The sequence below is a fragment of the Ixodes scapularis genome, unplaced genomic scaffold, assembly GCF_016920785.2.
Source record: "Ixodes scapularis isolate PalLabHiFi unplaced genomic scaffold, ASM1692078v2 PGA_scaffold5__190_contigs__length_132052651, whole genome shotgun sequence".
Lineage (NCBI taxonomy): Eukaryota > Metazoa > Arthropoda > Arachnida > Ixodida > Ixodidae > Ixodes > Ixodes scapularis.
In genome coordinates, this window is record NW_024609880.1 from 42,456,774 (window position 1) to 42,472,584 (window position 15,811).

Consider the following 15,811-nt stretch of genomic DNA (forward strand, 5'->3'; position numbering starts at 1 on the left):
ATGAATCTTTTATGTCTCGAAACAACATTTTACTAAAAAGGCAGTGTACCCGTTTGTTTACCTTGGGATCCAGCTCGGCGAACACATCGCTGAGAATCTGCAGAAGTTGATCTGGCCTGAGTGCATCGAAACTAATTAGGTTAAACTTCTTGTTGAACGGCGCCTTGTTTAGCTCCTGTATCACGAATTTGAGTTGTTCGCTCATGTTCAACGCCAAAACGTAGAACCCCCAGTCTCAATGCCAACAACTCGTCCCCTTCTCAGATAGCCACGGAGTCCTCACGTTGAAGTCTGTTGCCACGACTACCGGCCCACGAGTTCGGTTGCCATGACTACCCGAGTGGCGTTGGGACCTCGTGCGGTTTCCATGCCAACGGGCTAACATTGCCGCCTCCTACGTGGGGCGTTTTGTAATCAGAAGACTGGCGCTCCGGGTGTCGCCAATTATTCATGGAACCAACATTTGGGCGGCGCTTCCGCTACGGCAATAATGGTGTGTGTACCTTTATCGCCGCGCACGATGTACGCCGGTCGTGTCGGCTCACTAATTAAAGTTGACTGCACAGTTGGTCTCGGTTGACTGAGGAGACATTTGCAGAAAGATGATCATATCCGCGTACCTACACAACGGTCAAGGTTACACCTGAAGTCGCCTCGTCGGGTATTTTTCCCTTCCTCGATGCGCGCTAATAACCTGGAATAAATTAAAATGCATCCGCTTGATCAAACCAGCATTTTTTACTTCGTGTAATATATGAAAACGTTACATGCAAAAAGGGTAATGGTTAAACATACAAAGATTTTAAAAAATTGGGCGAAAGTGAAGTGGCGAAATGAGAAGGGCAAAACAGCAACTTTGATGTAAAATACTTTACTATACCCAGAGAGTAGACACACATTCCAGGTTTCTCTTCACAAAATCAGCTCACAGATGTATGCAGTAATTATGACGTTTATGACGTTGCACAAGCTTACGAACGCTTTTCCCTAAAAGGGCTGTTATACTCGAGTTTTCAGTCCTTCCACCGCAGGCTCAACAAGACTGTCAGTCCGCAGAGATATTCTTTTTTGACCCCGATTATTAAGGGTATCTGTCTGCCCTTCCCGAAGCTTCATTGAGTTTTCAGCGTAAGCATCAAACATCTGTGGCGAGTGATGGTCTTGCTGACATTTGATGGAATGCGTAAAAACCCCGCCGGTAACCTTCTTCGGGGAGAGCATCCAAAATCTTGTGGAACATCATAATAACTGCAATTATATGTGCGGTATCCAATGGAAGAAGCGGCCAGAGTATGACTACTGATTTTTTTGTATACGCAAATATTTTCCATCGCTTATTTTATCTGGTTGATCGGAACTTGGAAAAAAAAATACAGCCCTCGGAATAACCCTGCCTCTATATAAACATGCACACAATCTAGAAACGATCTTGTGGATTTTAATGTTAATTTATAACAAATTAGAAGGGAATATATAACAAATTAGAAAGAACGTTTTCGCGAACTTCTGTGCAATTGAGTGAGTAGTTAAAGACGTGAACTTTACAAAGAGACATAATGTAGCACCTTGACACACTATGTCCTTACAACTTCTTTTAATGGACAAGTACACAGCGGTAACGGCTGGTTACCATTACAGGCAGACTTTGAATAGTGGTACAAGTTCATGATTATGTACGTATGTGGAAAGGTCAACAGCACGGCATGCGAATGAAGTAACATGGCTGGTTTGGAGAGTTTTGAAACATCGACAACAAACCAAATCAGGAGGATTTAGCGTCTTCCTTGGAGAACAAAGCCCAATGCAGAGATCACAGAACACAATAGCAAGGTTGATATTTCACGAGTTTTTAGATAAATATTTACCTGTCAACCATTTTTTAAGAGCCAGAATGCTTATATTTTTATTTATGGCAATTTCAACGCAAACAGAATTTAAAAACACATGTGTCCGCTTTTTTTTAATATTTTCAGCATCATTTCGCAATGACAAGTATATTTGTGTATTCAGTCCTGTTTAGGCTACCTCAAGCAATTTCTTGTTTTACTTATGTTCCTTTTTAAATCGAGATACAAAGTACAAAACGAACAGTATGAGTTAACGTTGTTGTTTTTTTCTTATAGGCTACGCAGAATAAATTGCCCCACCCACACAATCTGTGTATGCGCTAAGCTTTGCAGCGTGCGTTTTGGCGAGCCACCCTCCCTATACCGCTTTTTTATGCTTTCCACAGGTGTTCAAATTGCGTGGTACTTGCTCTGTTAATAGCGTAACGCTGTGTTCTGTAATTCTACTCTATTTACCAAAGTCCTGGTTGTTCTGCAACCACACCTGCAATTGTAGCTCAGTTATTTATTGAGTTTCGAAAGTAGGACTCTATGTATGTGTACAAAACAAAAAGGGACTGGATAATTGCGCCAGGCTGTTGCAATTCCAGGGCGTGGTACACACGTAAGAGCGCACAGCAGCGAGTTATATTTGTCTAAGGAGCGTGAATAAAATCCTGAAGGGGCCTTAAAGGTAGAAGGAGGATCGCCTGCTGGAACAGTTTCAAACTAAGGTAAGCATGCGGTCATCAATCAATATACAGGGTGTTGATTTTTTATTCGAACAAATGTATTTGAAAGGACGACGTAAAACGTTCACTAATGCCGTTGTCCAAATGAGTTATTTGGTCATGCGAGCAACAGATAGGTGGTTACACGCACAAATCGGAGTATTAAAACTTTTACGGATTTCTTTTTTTTTCATGAAATATGCTCAAGTTAAATTTACACACCTTGTGTTGTCAGCTCGAGTGCTGGGGAAGCTAGCGAGGCGACAAAAGTGAGGAAGTCCCAAGGCACATAATTTAACGGTATGTTCGATTATATGTGGAAACATAACTTTCCAAGCCAATTTGTCTGTTCTCTAGACCGTTTCGTATGACGGTCGCCATGTTGAAATATGACGTGGCTGGGTTGCGCGACCAAAATTAAGCAGATGGTCTAAAACATAACTACAATAGAAAGTACGGCCATTAAAAAGTACAACTATTGGCACAAACACCTTGCATCCCAGCGCCTTCCAGTCGGAAATTTGTGTGATTTGCTATTTTGCCCAAACTCAACTACATCAGAAATTAACATGGCGGCCGCCACGAAAAAAAAAAACGGTCTATACGCCTTTCCAGTGCTTATCGCACAGACAAGAATGCAGAGCCACTGGGTTGTGGACGCAGGAGCGGTATTCATTATTTGGCAGAACAGGGCCATTGCGCATGCTCGGAATGCGTTCCACAGCCCAGTTGACGAAGATAGCGGCGTCCAGAAGGCGATTATTTCAATGGACCATACGGAGATACACTGAGGGAGAGGAGGATCGAGAGCGCACGGGGACGTTGGAGCGCCGAGCTCTGACTAGAAGCATAGTGGGTAGACGCGAAGGCTTTGTCTCTCGATCTACTCACTGTTCAAACGCGTTTGAACGTCAATCGCCGGTGTCAGGCATTCGAACGCGAGAGAATGCGCGAGGAGCAGGTGATGCTCTTGTTTGTTCTTGGTTGAAGAGAGACAATGTATTGCCTTTGAGACTACCCTCTGATCCTTCCAATCAAAGGTAGGCACCCCGATGTCCTCCGGCGCTCCCATCTCCTCCTCTCCCCCCGTTTCTACCTGTATGCAGTAGAGCGGAGGTTTAATTGGCCAACAGACTTACATTTTATAAATTTTTGTCCAGCTCATATGTCAAAGAGAGTTTATACCGTTGACTAAAGATTACGCACGTTACGATCAGTTTTTTTTTTTTCTTTTTCTTGTGTTTTTCTGCTATTGGTCGAGTCGTGAGGCCTGCGAGTTAGGTGCCGGTGGAAGCCTGGTCCTGCCGCTGTGCCGGTCGACGGCCCTCGGCGTTGACGTGCTGGCAAGCGTAGGCGGTGGGATTCTCGCAGTCGTAGTCGTTCCACATATAGCCTAGCACGTCGATCAGCTCCACGCAGATCTGGGTTCCCCCGCTGTTGTTGGGCTGGCCTTGGGGCACCCGAAAAATAGAATTCGAATGTCATCGCGCGGTAAATCTACGCGGTAAATCTACGCGGATAGTACGAAGGTTTAGGCAACCAAGATCGAACATCTACTGTTTTTGATTACATGTAATAAAACGTTGATTTTTTTCCGGAACAAAAGACAGTCAAAGACGAGATACAGATCAACGTTACTAAGTCAAAGTCAGTTTACAGGATTTTAAAAACGCCTGGCACAATTTTGGGGTGCGTCCGCTTAGTGGCGTTTCTGCGCTATCGGCCGTATCAGCCCAGGCCATATCGAAAGAAGCGACAGAACCGGTGGAACATTGGATGCCTATTCACTATGATGGAAGTCGATTCCACAGGATGAGTCAAAGTGATCGATGCCTGCTTGAAGGGACCACATAAACTGGTTTCTGAACGCATCGATCTAAGATTCTACACAAAGGTGACCGAAGAACGTGCGTTAAGGTTCAAACTTTTTTTCCTAACAAACTTACCAGAATACAATGTTAGAAATTAAGAACTTGAAATCTCTACCCACGGTGGCCATATCATAATTAAAGGCGCCTGATTGGCCTAACAGCCGACAGATGGTGGCACGTAAGGTCGCAAGCGGCCACAACGGGCGCTTCCGGCGAGCCCGGCGATAACACGCAACGTGTCTGAGCCAGAAGCGATGCGCTCTGTGTTTGCACGAATTATCAGGATATGATTATTTTGTTTTACCAATTGCACACGAAAAGTGAAGATAAAATGAGAACAACAAAACAAATATGCCATCTCGTTTGTTTGTTTTTTATTGTTTGCTTGTTTTTTTTTTTGTTTTTTTTTTCTATACCTATTTTTTTGCTGCGTGTCGTCATCTGCTTTCCTCACGCTGGTTGTTGCCGCGTCGATTTTTAATGTGTTAGCATTGAGACGCTCATTTTGACGAAAATCCTGCGGTGTCTTTCGTTCGTTAGTGGTCGCGTTCAACGCTCCCATTGCTCCGAAGCGCTACGGTAAACACGCGACAACCTCTCCCTGTCTCCCCGGCGCTGACAAACTGACAGACACTGCCGAGTTTTCGTCAAAGCGAGCCTTTTGTTTTCGGCGAAGTCCCACGCACAGCTGGAGTGGAGCCAGAAAGAAGGAGGCGCCGCGCGACACCTCCTAGGTAACAAAGCCGAAGTACTGAATGAGATGGCTTAATCAGAGAAGGCCAACGCTGGACACAGATCGGAAACGAGTGCTGCGTCAGCGCTTGGCTTCGATTCGAATTTGAGCTCAACGTTGACGCAATCGTCCTGTCCAATCTGCACCCAGCGTCGGCCTTGTCTGATGATGCCATCTCATTCAGCACTACGGCTTTGTTACCTAGGAGGCGTTGCGCCGCGGCGCGGTGGAATGCGGGCGTGCTCAGTCGTCCCTCTGCCACTGACGGTTGTTCTTCGCTCTGGGTTTTCGTAGTAGCGGTGTGTGGGCTGTTATGTGTGTCTGTAGTTAAAACGGGTTGTACGGATCTGGTTCTTTACACAAGTATTATGGATGACCATATCCAGGGGCGTTGACGTCACACACGTCCCTCTTTGGGAAACGCTAAAATTGACCCCTGAATGAGGCCAAAAAGAGGAAGCACACAATAAAGAAAGCAAAAGAGAAAGCCAGAAAGAAAAAAGTGAAAGTGTCAGAGTTAGCGTTTCCCAGAAGTGGACGTGTGTGTCGTTTCCCAAGGGTCATGCTAGCGCATGCCCGTAGAATTCACCAATGAATCTTTCTGACATTTTTGTCTGCAACTTTTTCGCCTGCTGTTTTGGGGTGCAAATCATTTTCATCGTGCGCTTAGCTCCCAACGAGCGAGTGAAGGTTTCTCTCTGTTAAGGGGAGTGCCAGACGACGAAACAGGTCCGCCGGAGTTTTCAGGCAGAGTCTCGGCGGCAACCTCCGCCATCCCCTACAATTCTACGTTGGGTGAGGCGCCTCAACGAGGGGGAAACATCCGAAACAAGCCACCGACAAAAGTGGCGTCATCATCGAAGCTGTCGTAGAAAAATTCGGTACTCCTTGCCTCTTCTCGACGAGGAGAGCACTGGAATCTGTCGACTGTTGCGCATATATCAGACACATTTGGTTAGCACATGGCCTCTTTAAATAGGAATTTCAAGTTTTTTTTTTTTTTAATTTCTGTTTTTTTAAGCAGGTAAGATTTTTAAGCTAAATATTTATACTAATAATAATATACGTTGGCCGGTCAGATCCGTGCCAAACTTCTGGCGTCGTACGTTTATAAACCAATTTATGCTGTCCTTTTTAACAGCCATCGATCCTTTTAACCCACCCTGCATTGTTTTTTTTTTTTATAGTGAATACGAAGTATACGCAAAGGTTTGAGCAAGAAAGTCGTTCGAAAACGCTATTTCAAAGTTGCCCATGGCAGCAGTGCTGCTGGTGCCGTTAGGAACGGTTTCTGCTCGTAACTGCTTGCGCGTGGGCAACAGAGTCAAGTTATAGTTCTAAGAACGTTGGTACAGATCACGAATGGACAAAAACTAGGTGGTTAGTGCTGAGTCGTTTTAAACCATAAACGTTATTCTCACCGTCTCTTAATGCCGGAGCAGTTATCTCAACTTTTTTAGCAAAGCTCCTAGACCTAAAGTATACGTGGCTGTCATTAGTTCCGCATGTGCTCTGCAACAGTAAATCTGTATTCGCGGGAATATACGAAATACGGGCATGGCATTTAATGTTGTTTTTTTTACATTAAAAATAAACGGGTGAAAAAACAAAATATTGGGTCGAAGAGTGTGCAGTCGGAACATCGTTCAGATCGAACCTCATGCTTGTGAGCTGGACCGTCATTCTTAAAAGACGCTGCGTCTATTTCATATTTAAACCTGTATATACTACAAGGACTAACAAACGTTCTAACTCAAGCAAGTTTTAGTTGATAAAATATAAGTGGATTAATGAAGCCATTTCGCACCCAGTTTATCGCATTATTATTTAGCGATCCTATATTTTAATTGTTTTTTCTTATTGCAAACGGAATTTTAACGGCAGAGAAGTTGGTATTTGTATAGCCCCACCCAATACTTTACCGGGGGAAATGCATTCCATTGCATTCATCTCCGTTAGACTGGGCGCCTTCAGCGCCGAATTCTCCCCTATCACTGTGAACAATTCGTGTCCAAAAGAACTCATGCGCATCACACTCTTCATGCAGTCACGTGATCACATAGTGCCCAGAAAGAGGTGCGTTATCGCCGACGCACCGAGATACCGAACTCGCTGAGATAACCGAGACGGCTGTCTCGACTGGCGCTCGAGTGTTCACGACGATAAATAGGGGCAGCCACCCCTCCCTGTTCAAAGGCGTCGAGGCCAACAGAATTTTCACTGTGTGAAACTCGTTTCCCCAATAAAGTATGGTACTGCACCAAACACTTTGCAAGGGAATACGTATTACTCTGCGAAAATTCAATTGCCTTGACTCCGACATATTTTGCGCCGTTTGAACGACTGAACGCCACAGCCTCGGGATTGTCCCTTTTTAATTGGAAGAGGTGACTGCCCCCATCGATCGTCGAGAAAAAACCTCGAGACAGCGGGGAGCGCCGTCTCTGCTGTACACGGAGAATCCGGTGTCTTGGAGCGTTCGCGGCAGCCCTCACCCTCGGCGCAGAGCGAAAGTGCGACAGCCTTTACAGCCCGATGCTCATACGTTCTTCGGATTTGGTCTGTCCACGCCGATTGGGCGAGAATTTGGAGCTGGAGACCAAAGTATTTCGCCACGCCGTCGTCACTGCTCCTTTCCCATCCGCGTTTTCCCATTATGCCCTCACTGCACCAGCAGCGCGTCACGTGAAAACATGAGAGCGCACGTGCCTCAAACACCTCTAATAAACTGCTGGCTAACAAATAGACATCTTGCAAAATCCCACAAGCGCTACGGCCCGCACTCGAGAAATCATGAAAACGGTGTACCTTCAGTTCCCTAGCGATCGGTAACTTCCACCCATTCCATGCTTACACAATGCTGAGGGTAATCCGGAGCCATCCTGAACAAGCGTCGTGTAGATTGCAGAGACCTGTCATATCAGTTTTAAAGCTTCTCGGCAATGTCAGCGTTGTTGATACTGTCCGTGCAATCCACAATTCAACTTGGCTGAGCTGCACAAATTTCTTACAATATTATCATTCTCGTGATCGATATTTTTTAACAGGAATTGTTAAAAAAGCACATCATTCACAAGGGCCAAAATCAGGGTTTTTCTCGCAGCCACAGGGACAGTTTCTGGCATTTTTAGCGTTTATAAGTAAATATTGTTGTCTTGGTAGTTACATAAGAATGATAATATTGTAAAAGATTTCTGCAGCTCAGCCATGTTGAAGGGTGGATGGCATGCACTGTATCAAAAACGCTGACATTAAGGAGAAATTTTTAAAGTGATATGACAGGTCTCTTGACTCTACCCGATGCTTATTCAGGATGACTCCGGATTACACTCAAGAGTGTGTAACGATCGTATTGGTCGAAATTACCGATTACTAAGAACGCCGTTCCCATGATTCCTCGAGTGCAGGCCGGGACGCTTGAGGGATTTAGCAAGCGATCTATTCCGGCGTAGAGTAAACGGGAAGATACACAAGACCGAAAACAATAGAAGGAAAAAATTACGTCCTTTTTTTCTAATGACGCCACAGCTTGGAATAACAAAATTGGGTCGTACTGCTACCCAACTAGAAACGAAAACTAGACGTTGCAACAAGATAAATAAAAATATTTTTCCCCGAATGTAACAGTTGCTTTTCCGGTCGCAATCCAGATGTGCATTTGTATCGCGAATGCATTCTGTGCAGGGGACATTTGGGCTGTAGCGCAAAAGAGCGCCTTCCATGTTTAGCTAAGCTACTTTGCTGAGAAAATTACAGGAACTAGTTCTACCAGAATTATGTACTATGGATCTCTTCTACCGAAGAGCCATTCAAGTTCCAAATGCTTTATTGAATTCGGATACAAGAGAAAACCTGTTAAATCGACTCATAACGTTAACAATACGTATTTGTGCGCACTTGAGAAACTTCGATGTCTGCGGTCCAAGACTGTCCACATGAAAAATTTCCGATTATTAACTGACGGTGCCTGATCATAAAAATCTTTCTGAGCGAAAACCCTGCTGTGGAAAAAAATTATACCAAGTTGATGATAAAGCTAGTAAACAGGCGAGCTGGTTTATGTTGCACATCGTTAAGACCGCAGACGACGGAGATTGAGACGAGCGTCCTGTCCCCATTATTTCCGTCGTCCCCGCTCTTTTAACGAAGTTTATACCAAGTTCGCGGATAAACAAAATAACAAAAAAAAAAAAAACGCGGCGTTTTATTTTGTATAAATGCGCTGATATCACATCAATGCAATCTACTGAAGCAGCCCAGGGTCAGTTTGCTGGTGAATGCCGGTATCTCTCCTCGCAGTTACAAAAAGTCGCAACAGACATTTTGAGGTAATGTGAGCGGTTCCATGGGGAAAAGCGCCCAGCGTTCCAGTCGATGCCATCGAGCAGACGTAAGCCTTGAATCTAAGCCTTGAGTGTCGCTGCTAAAGTACACAAATGAGGTCCCCTTCCCGTACATTTCAAGCCTTTTTACCCTCTGCACGCTATATCGAACTTGAATAAAAGAGGCGAGGACGGACTCACGACAGCCATTTGCGTGCAGCGCTAGGCGCATTTCCTCTCTCCCCCAGGGAGCCAGTCACGTGACGTGAAATCCTCTCCTGGGGCTATTTTAACCGCCAGAAGGAATACCCGCATTAACCAGTAAACCGACCCAGGCAATGGAAAAGCCCATGCAAAGTTACGACTCGAAACTAAGAACTCAATTAAGTGGGGTGATCGTATTTTGGGCTGCTTCTTTAGGTGGCAAAGAATCTCTTCTCGCGAAATTGTTCCAAACATACAAACACTGGCATTTAGTTTAGTATTGTAGTGTTATACCCTAATTTAAGATAGCGTACCTTTGCCCCACCGCCGACTTGCCCCAGGAACTTGTTCTCCATTCATATACGTCGTATTGCCATCCAAGGTCTGGAATGCATGCGGTAACACTGGCGTTAGTATTCAGAATGTAGGGTAGAAGCGTGTATAATAGTAATTATAAAGTGCTCAGTTGAATGAGTATTTAAAGGAAAGTAATTTTGGAAAATATAGTTTTTCATAAGCAGATGGGAGCTATGAATTCCTCCTAAGTAGAGACGTCATTTCCATCTTTGAGCACAATTTTCACCGACTATGCCGAGGTGTCACTTGATACTCCTACCAACAACCCATTTTTGCTTTTCAAAATTGTTGACAACCTTTGTCAAATCATAAGTTGTGTTAAGAATTAAAGAGCCAATAACGTGTAAAACTAAAACATCATCTGATATTCGCAAGATAATCTGGTGACCACACGTGGATGTTCCAAAAATTAACCGTGGCAATTTAGGGTTTTAGGGAATATAATTAATTAAAAACTGGTATTTTATTTTATTGACTTAAAGTGGTTGCTACCTAAGGTATTGCCGCAAACCTCGTCTACCTAGTCTACCTGCTTATACAGTCAAAACCGTTTATGACGAACATACAGGAAACACTACGATCAGTTCGATATAGCAAGTAGTTCGATATAGCAAAAACCATTTACAACGAACTTCCACGATGCGTTCGTTGTAAGGCGAGAGCTTCTCTCTCTTTCTCATCTCTTCTCTTCCACCTTGTAACAGCGCGCTAAATTTTTTATTTTTTTAGCGTGCGTGCAGGGTGTATTTTTTTAGCTTTCTCCTCTTCTGAATCGCTTCTCTTCGCTTAATTTTGCTTGCAACTTGAGAATTTTGAATTTTCTTTCTTTCCTACTTCTTTTTGTGGGAAGGGACAGGCTAGAAGACGATTGTTTGCGCGTTTTTGGAAGCCCTCCCGGGGGGAAAAAGTTCAATATTCCCAACGTGTTGTTCGTTATAAACAGTATTTTTACGTGCATTTTTATTTAAATGTTCCGTGACTTTGATATCGACAATAATTCGCTGTACGTGGGTTCGTTCTAAACGGGTTTCACAGAACTACAAAGCTCAAAAACCAAAGTCAGTTGAATATAGTACAGCAAAATCTCCACTCAATAGTCTCAACACAGCGAGACCGCCTAGACATGACAAGCTCATCTAGCATCCTAGCTCACATATGCCTTACAATGAACACGTATTATAATTTGGACAGCTAGACAAGCCAAACTCTCAAGACGCGCACGATGGTTTCATAAAGTAAGGAAGATTTAGATGCTAATTTAGTGTAAAATAAGCCCAGAAACGTTGCATACTCGTTGAACCCCTATCCACATTCGCTGAATCTTGTTCTGGCGCATGAGCTTCACCAGTTCCTTGTGATCTTCTAGGGTGACCGGCATGGCCATGACCAAGTTCTCTTCCAGGCAGGCCCGCATGGACGCCATGAAGGTCGCCGAGGCCATGCGCACCACGAACCTGGCTGCTTGAAGAAAAAAAAAATCAAGTTTTAGACATTAATCATCAAACAGCTGTAAAAGACAGGACGTACCCGCCAGAGACCTCTTAGCTGCGGGGACTGACAGCATTAAATCGCCTCCCCATCAAGTAGTGTGGGCTCAGCACTATATGCATCAAACTGATATTGCACACCGAGGGGTAAATTTGAAACAATGCGGCTGCATTTGGATGTGCGCATTCTATTGGAAACGCAGCCGACCGTCACGTTCAATGTCGGCTTTCCTGGCATGCGCTGCCGCGCCACCCGGTAAGCAGTGCCCGAAGCTCAGGGTCAGCTTCGGCTTCCTTCCGAAGCACCTTCTCATGGGCAACTCCTTACTTCTGCTGCTAACGCTCCCGCTCAGCGTATATTCCGTTTCACTTTTCCGCAGCTGATGCTACGACACGATCCGATGTAGACAATCAAGCAGTGTCGAAAGAGAATCATCGCGATGCTCATCTGCTTTCGTGCGTTTGCTCTCACCAACTAAACCATCCACGCCCAGTGAATGCACCGCGATTCTTTACTTTCTTGTGTGTGGGATTCACTTATGCGATGATAGCACTATGAAAACCCGCAAAGGCGATGAGCGTCATTACCATGCACATTTGGCATTGCTTAAATGGACCATCGGCGTCAGCCGCGGTAGGACTTAGAGTGAAACGGAGTATATATGCGTTCCAGGATTTTTCTCTTAGCATCTGTTTTCTCCTACCTCAAATATCTTGTCAAGACATGCTCAAGAAGGGACACTACGCGCCCGTAGTCTATCCTACCTGCTGATAACATGCACATGATCACGTGACTCTGATGTAGGTACGGCAAGTTACCAATGAAGCAGCAATATCTGCAGATGTGTCAAGGGTAACTCTACCCTTTCCACTGCTGACACCTTATATCCGCCTTCCTGGCTCTACCTCCCCCCCTCTTTGAGGGGTAGCGATGCCACGCCTAAAATCAAGTTCGGAAGTTTTACATGTCAAATAACGAAGGCCATCTGGCCCACCCCAGTGGAGGACTGGGAATTAATTTCGACCATCTGGGGATTTTTCGACGTGCAACCGAAATCTCGGTTTTACGGTGCCCTCTTCGCATTAAGCCTCCGTCATATTGCGGGCGTCTCGGTTGATTCGAACCCGACACCTGGGATCCGCAGGCCGTCAAACCTAAGATTTTTTTTTGTTAGATTGTGATTCTGCATTAAATCATTCTTTGTCAATTCGCCCTCTTTTCACTTTGCGAAAGAACAGTAATTTGGTATGCATAGTTTTTCCTTGCTATCTCGAAATTTCCACATCGCCAGGTGGCTACTGTCCATGCACGTGCGCTTCGTGTCAGCTATGTTAGTCTATACTGATGTCTTGCATCGTTCCAAGCTTTCGTCCGGCTAATTTAACAACGCGTGCAGATTATTACAGATATACTAAGATAATTCGGTTTCTGTTCTACTACCTCTTTGACATTCAGCCTGCTGAAGTATTCGACGTCCACTTCCCATTCACCGTCGCACGCTTTTGGTACTTTGGAAGACATGTTTTAAAACACTTCACGTCTTTTTTTCTTTTTTATGCAATATAAGGGGGAGGTATAAGCTTAGTTGAGCAACTAAGGGAGTGGGTGAGAAAAATATAAAAAAGATGGTGAGGTCCGTGAATTTTCACGAAGAAGAGAGATCAAGCTGAAGTTAATATAAATAAATATAGGTGGAAAGCCTTTGATATTATAGCTTGAAAATAATGATCGATGGTAGTTCAACACTCTCTCAGATTAAAAAACGAAGAGCTCACGTTGTGGTGTGCTGGTGGTGCTGGGGGCGTTGGAGGTGCTGGTAGGGGCCTTGGCCGTTGTACTGAGTTCCGTTGTGTTGCTTTCAGTGGTACTAGTCTCAATGGGGCTTGATGACGTAGTTGTACAGTCTCCGGTACAAGAGACATCGCTGGTACAGGCAGGCAGATCTCCACGGCTTTCCTGCGTGCAAGGCAACATCCCCAGTGAGCGAGTTTCGTAGTGACAATAACCTCCACACTTTGTTTTCCGAAACGTATATAAATGCCAAAATAAGAGCCCCCATTCAGTCAAACAGTCCTGATAAGAATGTGCCTTGAATATGAGACTCTCTTCGGCATTCGGTTAGCGCTTTTACAGTTACTGACAACTTAAGAGACCGAAGGCGTGCCCTATTACGGTCACGTGATTCGTTATTCGACTTTCTTATCTGCTGATGCCGAGGCCTCATTGGTTGCTGAGCGATAATTGTCGTTCGTGACTCACCGTGCAATGTCTTTCTTCAGTTTTAAGTGACCACAGAAAGTAGGTGCGCGTGTCGTTTGTTTTATCGTTGGTATGGCGGTCTGCTTTGAATAAGTAGATGACTTGTGGCGCTTTTTGTTTATAGTGAATAGAAGGTGCGATCAGGAAGTTTAGATATTTGTTTCGTAGGGTACAAAGAAAAGGCAGCACGGTGATGCGCGCGCAGATGTCGTTGAAAGCAGGGACCTTCATCATCTGTCATTATGCGAAAGGCGTCGTTCTGTGAACAATTGGAGCTACACTACACGAGTGTTTTTGTGACCACGTGCACGACCACATCGGCAACATTAGCATTCACAAAAACTATAGCAAAGATCGAACATTATTTGCGCGTCGAGCTCAGAAAACATGGATCAGAAAAGTGGAAATAAGTTGGCAGGCTCGTGGTGGAATAAGCGATGAGTTGCCCGAGGGGCTTTGAGTAGCACTCGCGCTTAAAGAATGAAAAACACATCACTGGAAAAACATCACAAGACATCCAGTGATGCTCTGTCAATCTTGAAGAGGGAGGATCATTCAAAGCACCTCGTACATGTCAGTTGTTTTTTGTTGTTGTTGTTGTTGTTTTTTGCATCAGTTTGCCGATTGATTTTAACGCCTGTTATAAATTTGACGAGTTTGACACGGAATTACTAGTCGCTCTTCGCTCAAGTTGCTGTCTATGATGAAATCGTCGATGTGCTCGTAAATCATGTTCAGAAATACTCGAATAAACAGCTCCAAGTGATCAAAGAACGACGGACTGTAGCATAGTGTCTGATGAAGTACCCTGCTTTCGACAGCTGCACTCGAGTCCGCACCACCTTCATAATATCTGACCAATGAAAATAGTTAATTTCGTGGCGATTCAGAACGTAACTAATATTGTTTTTATTAGGCGTGTTGTGCAATATATTTTGATAGAAACGTCAAATATTTGAGTATATGAGACGTAATACAGCAATTATTGTTTAAAAATGCAAGAAAACGCTTTCAGAAGCCACACCCTGGTGTCTTCTACAAGACGCAGGAAGAGGGGAGCGTGATCTCTGATTAGATTTTTAATAGGAAACTCGGCCGCCAATGAGTGTAACTTCGGGGTTATTAGGGTGTTCAGACCCATTGAATTGAGTTATCACCTTAAAGAGACCTTCAAGAATCCACTTGAGCGCCTCTTTAAACCTTATATTTTTACTCAGACAAGATGAACACTCACCACGAGTTTATCACGTGTCATGACGTCGTAATAAGTGAACCCGGCGGCAGTCTTCAAACTACCACCAGGTGCGCTTGGGTTGCAGAAGTAGTTCTGGAAGAGGTCGCAAGTCCTGTTGCCGTAGTTGAAGGCTTTGCACTTTGGGGACCGTAACAGGCACGCTGCCAGGCATTGAATGGGTCCTTCCAAGGACACGAGAACTTCCAGGGGCTCGATGTCTAGTATTAGGTTCCTTCGGGATTTTGACGATGCGAAAACGCTGCGGCCAACTTCCTGTCGTGCTGGCCTTTCCGGGCGAGATCGGATGACCCTTGAAGGTGCTCTGGTTACAATGCCCAACGTCGTTGGCCTTAATGTTGTTGGGTTGCCAGCTGCGAGCCAATAACTGCTGGCGCAACAAGCGACAGCGCTCAGCAGCAACGAACTCGCCGCAACTCGTTCTACGCTATTCATCTTCCTGACAAAAAAAGAGAAAGAGAGAGAGAGAGAGAGAGAGATAATAAATACACCAGAATCACTATACATAACCAAAGCCATTCATGTGTAAGCAAGTCGGGCCAAGGTTATCTTTAAACGCGCAACCTTGGCATAGACGTCCATACTTTTACGGCACCAAAAAAGTTCAATATAACAAAATAATTGCAAGGCTAGAGCTTCCACTTTTGTCTGGGTTAAACGTTTTGATATTATTGGTTTTTAAAAGCGCAGATTTTTGTTTATATAATAAAGAAATCACTTAGTTCAGTTTGGTTCATTTAACTTCATTTGATTTGACAGGCAAATCCC

The 15,811-nt window shown here is 44.5% G+C and overlaps 2 protein-coding genes across 2 annotated transcripts in view; both read right to left on the reverse strand.

The window, feature by feature from the left end:
• The window catches only part of LOC115316261 (intraflagellar transport protein 81 homolog), a 46,471-nt gene extending 46,077 nt beyond the window's left edge, over positions 1–394 (reverse strand). Inside the window, exon 1 of the mRNA XM_040215616.2 lies at positions 62–394. Within this exon, the coding sequence (XP_040071550.1) occupies positions 62–205 (144 nt within the window). The 5' untranslated portion in view covers positions 206–394. The remainder of the gene's footprint in view (positions 1–61) is intronic.
• A 388-nt stretch (positions 395–782) lies between these two features.
• LOC115316282 lies at positions 783–15,478 on the reverse strand. Its single transcript, XM_029975679.4, has 5 exons — positions 15,026–15,478; positions 13,308–13,488; positions 11,336–11,502; positions 10,002–10,071; positions 783–4,007 (listed from the first exon to the last, which is right to left on the reverse strand). Exons 1-5 carry the CDS (start codon positions 15,476–15,478, stop codon positions 3,835–3,837), a joined length of 1,044 nt encoding a protein of 347 aa, XP_029831539.2. The 3' UTR covers positions 783–3,834.
• Between the last annotated feature and the right edge of the window lie 333 nt (positions 15,479–15,811).

Excerpts from the sequence above, each read along its gene's own strand:
- LOC115316282 (XM_029975679.4), bottom strand. The coding sequence starts at position 15,478 with ATGAATAGCGTAGAACGAGTTGCGGCGAGTTCGTTGCTGCTGAGCGCT. Across the intron at positions 13,489-15,025 it reads TGACACGTGATAAACTCGTG|GAAAGCCGTGGAGATCTGCC; the intron begins GTGAGTGTTCAT and ends CCTTGCACGCAG. Across the intron at positions 11,503-13,307 it reads CACCACCAGCACACCACAAC|CCAGGTTCGTGGTGCGCATG; the intron begins GTGAGCTCTTCG and ends TTCTTCAAGCAG.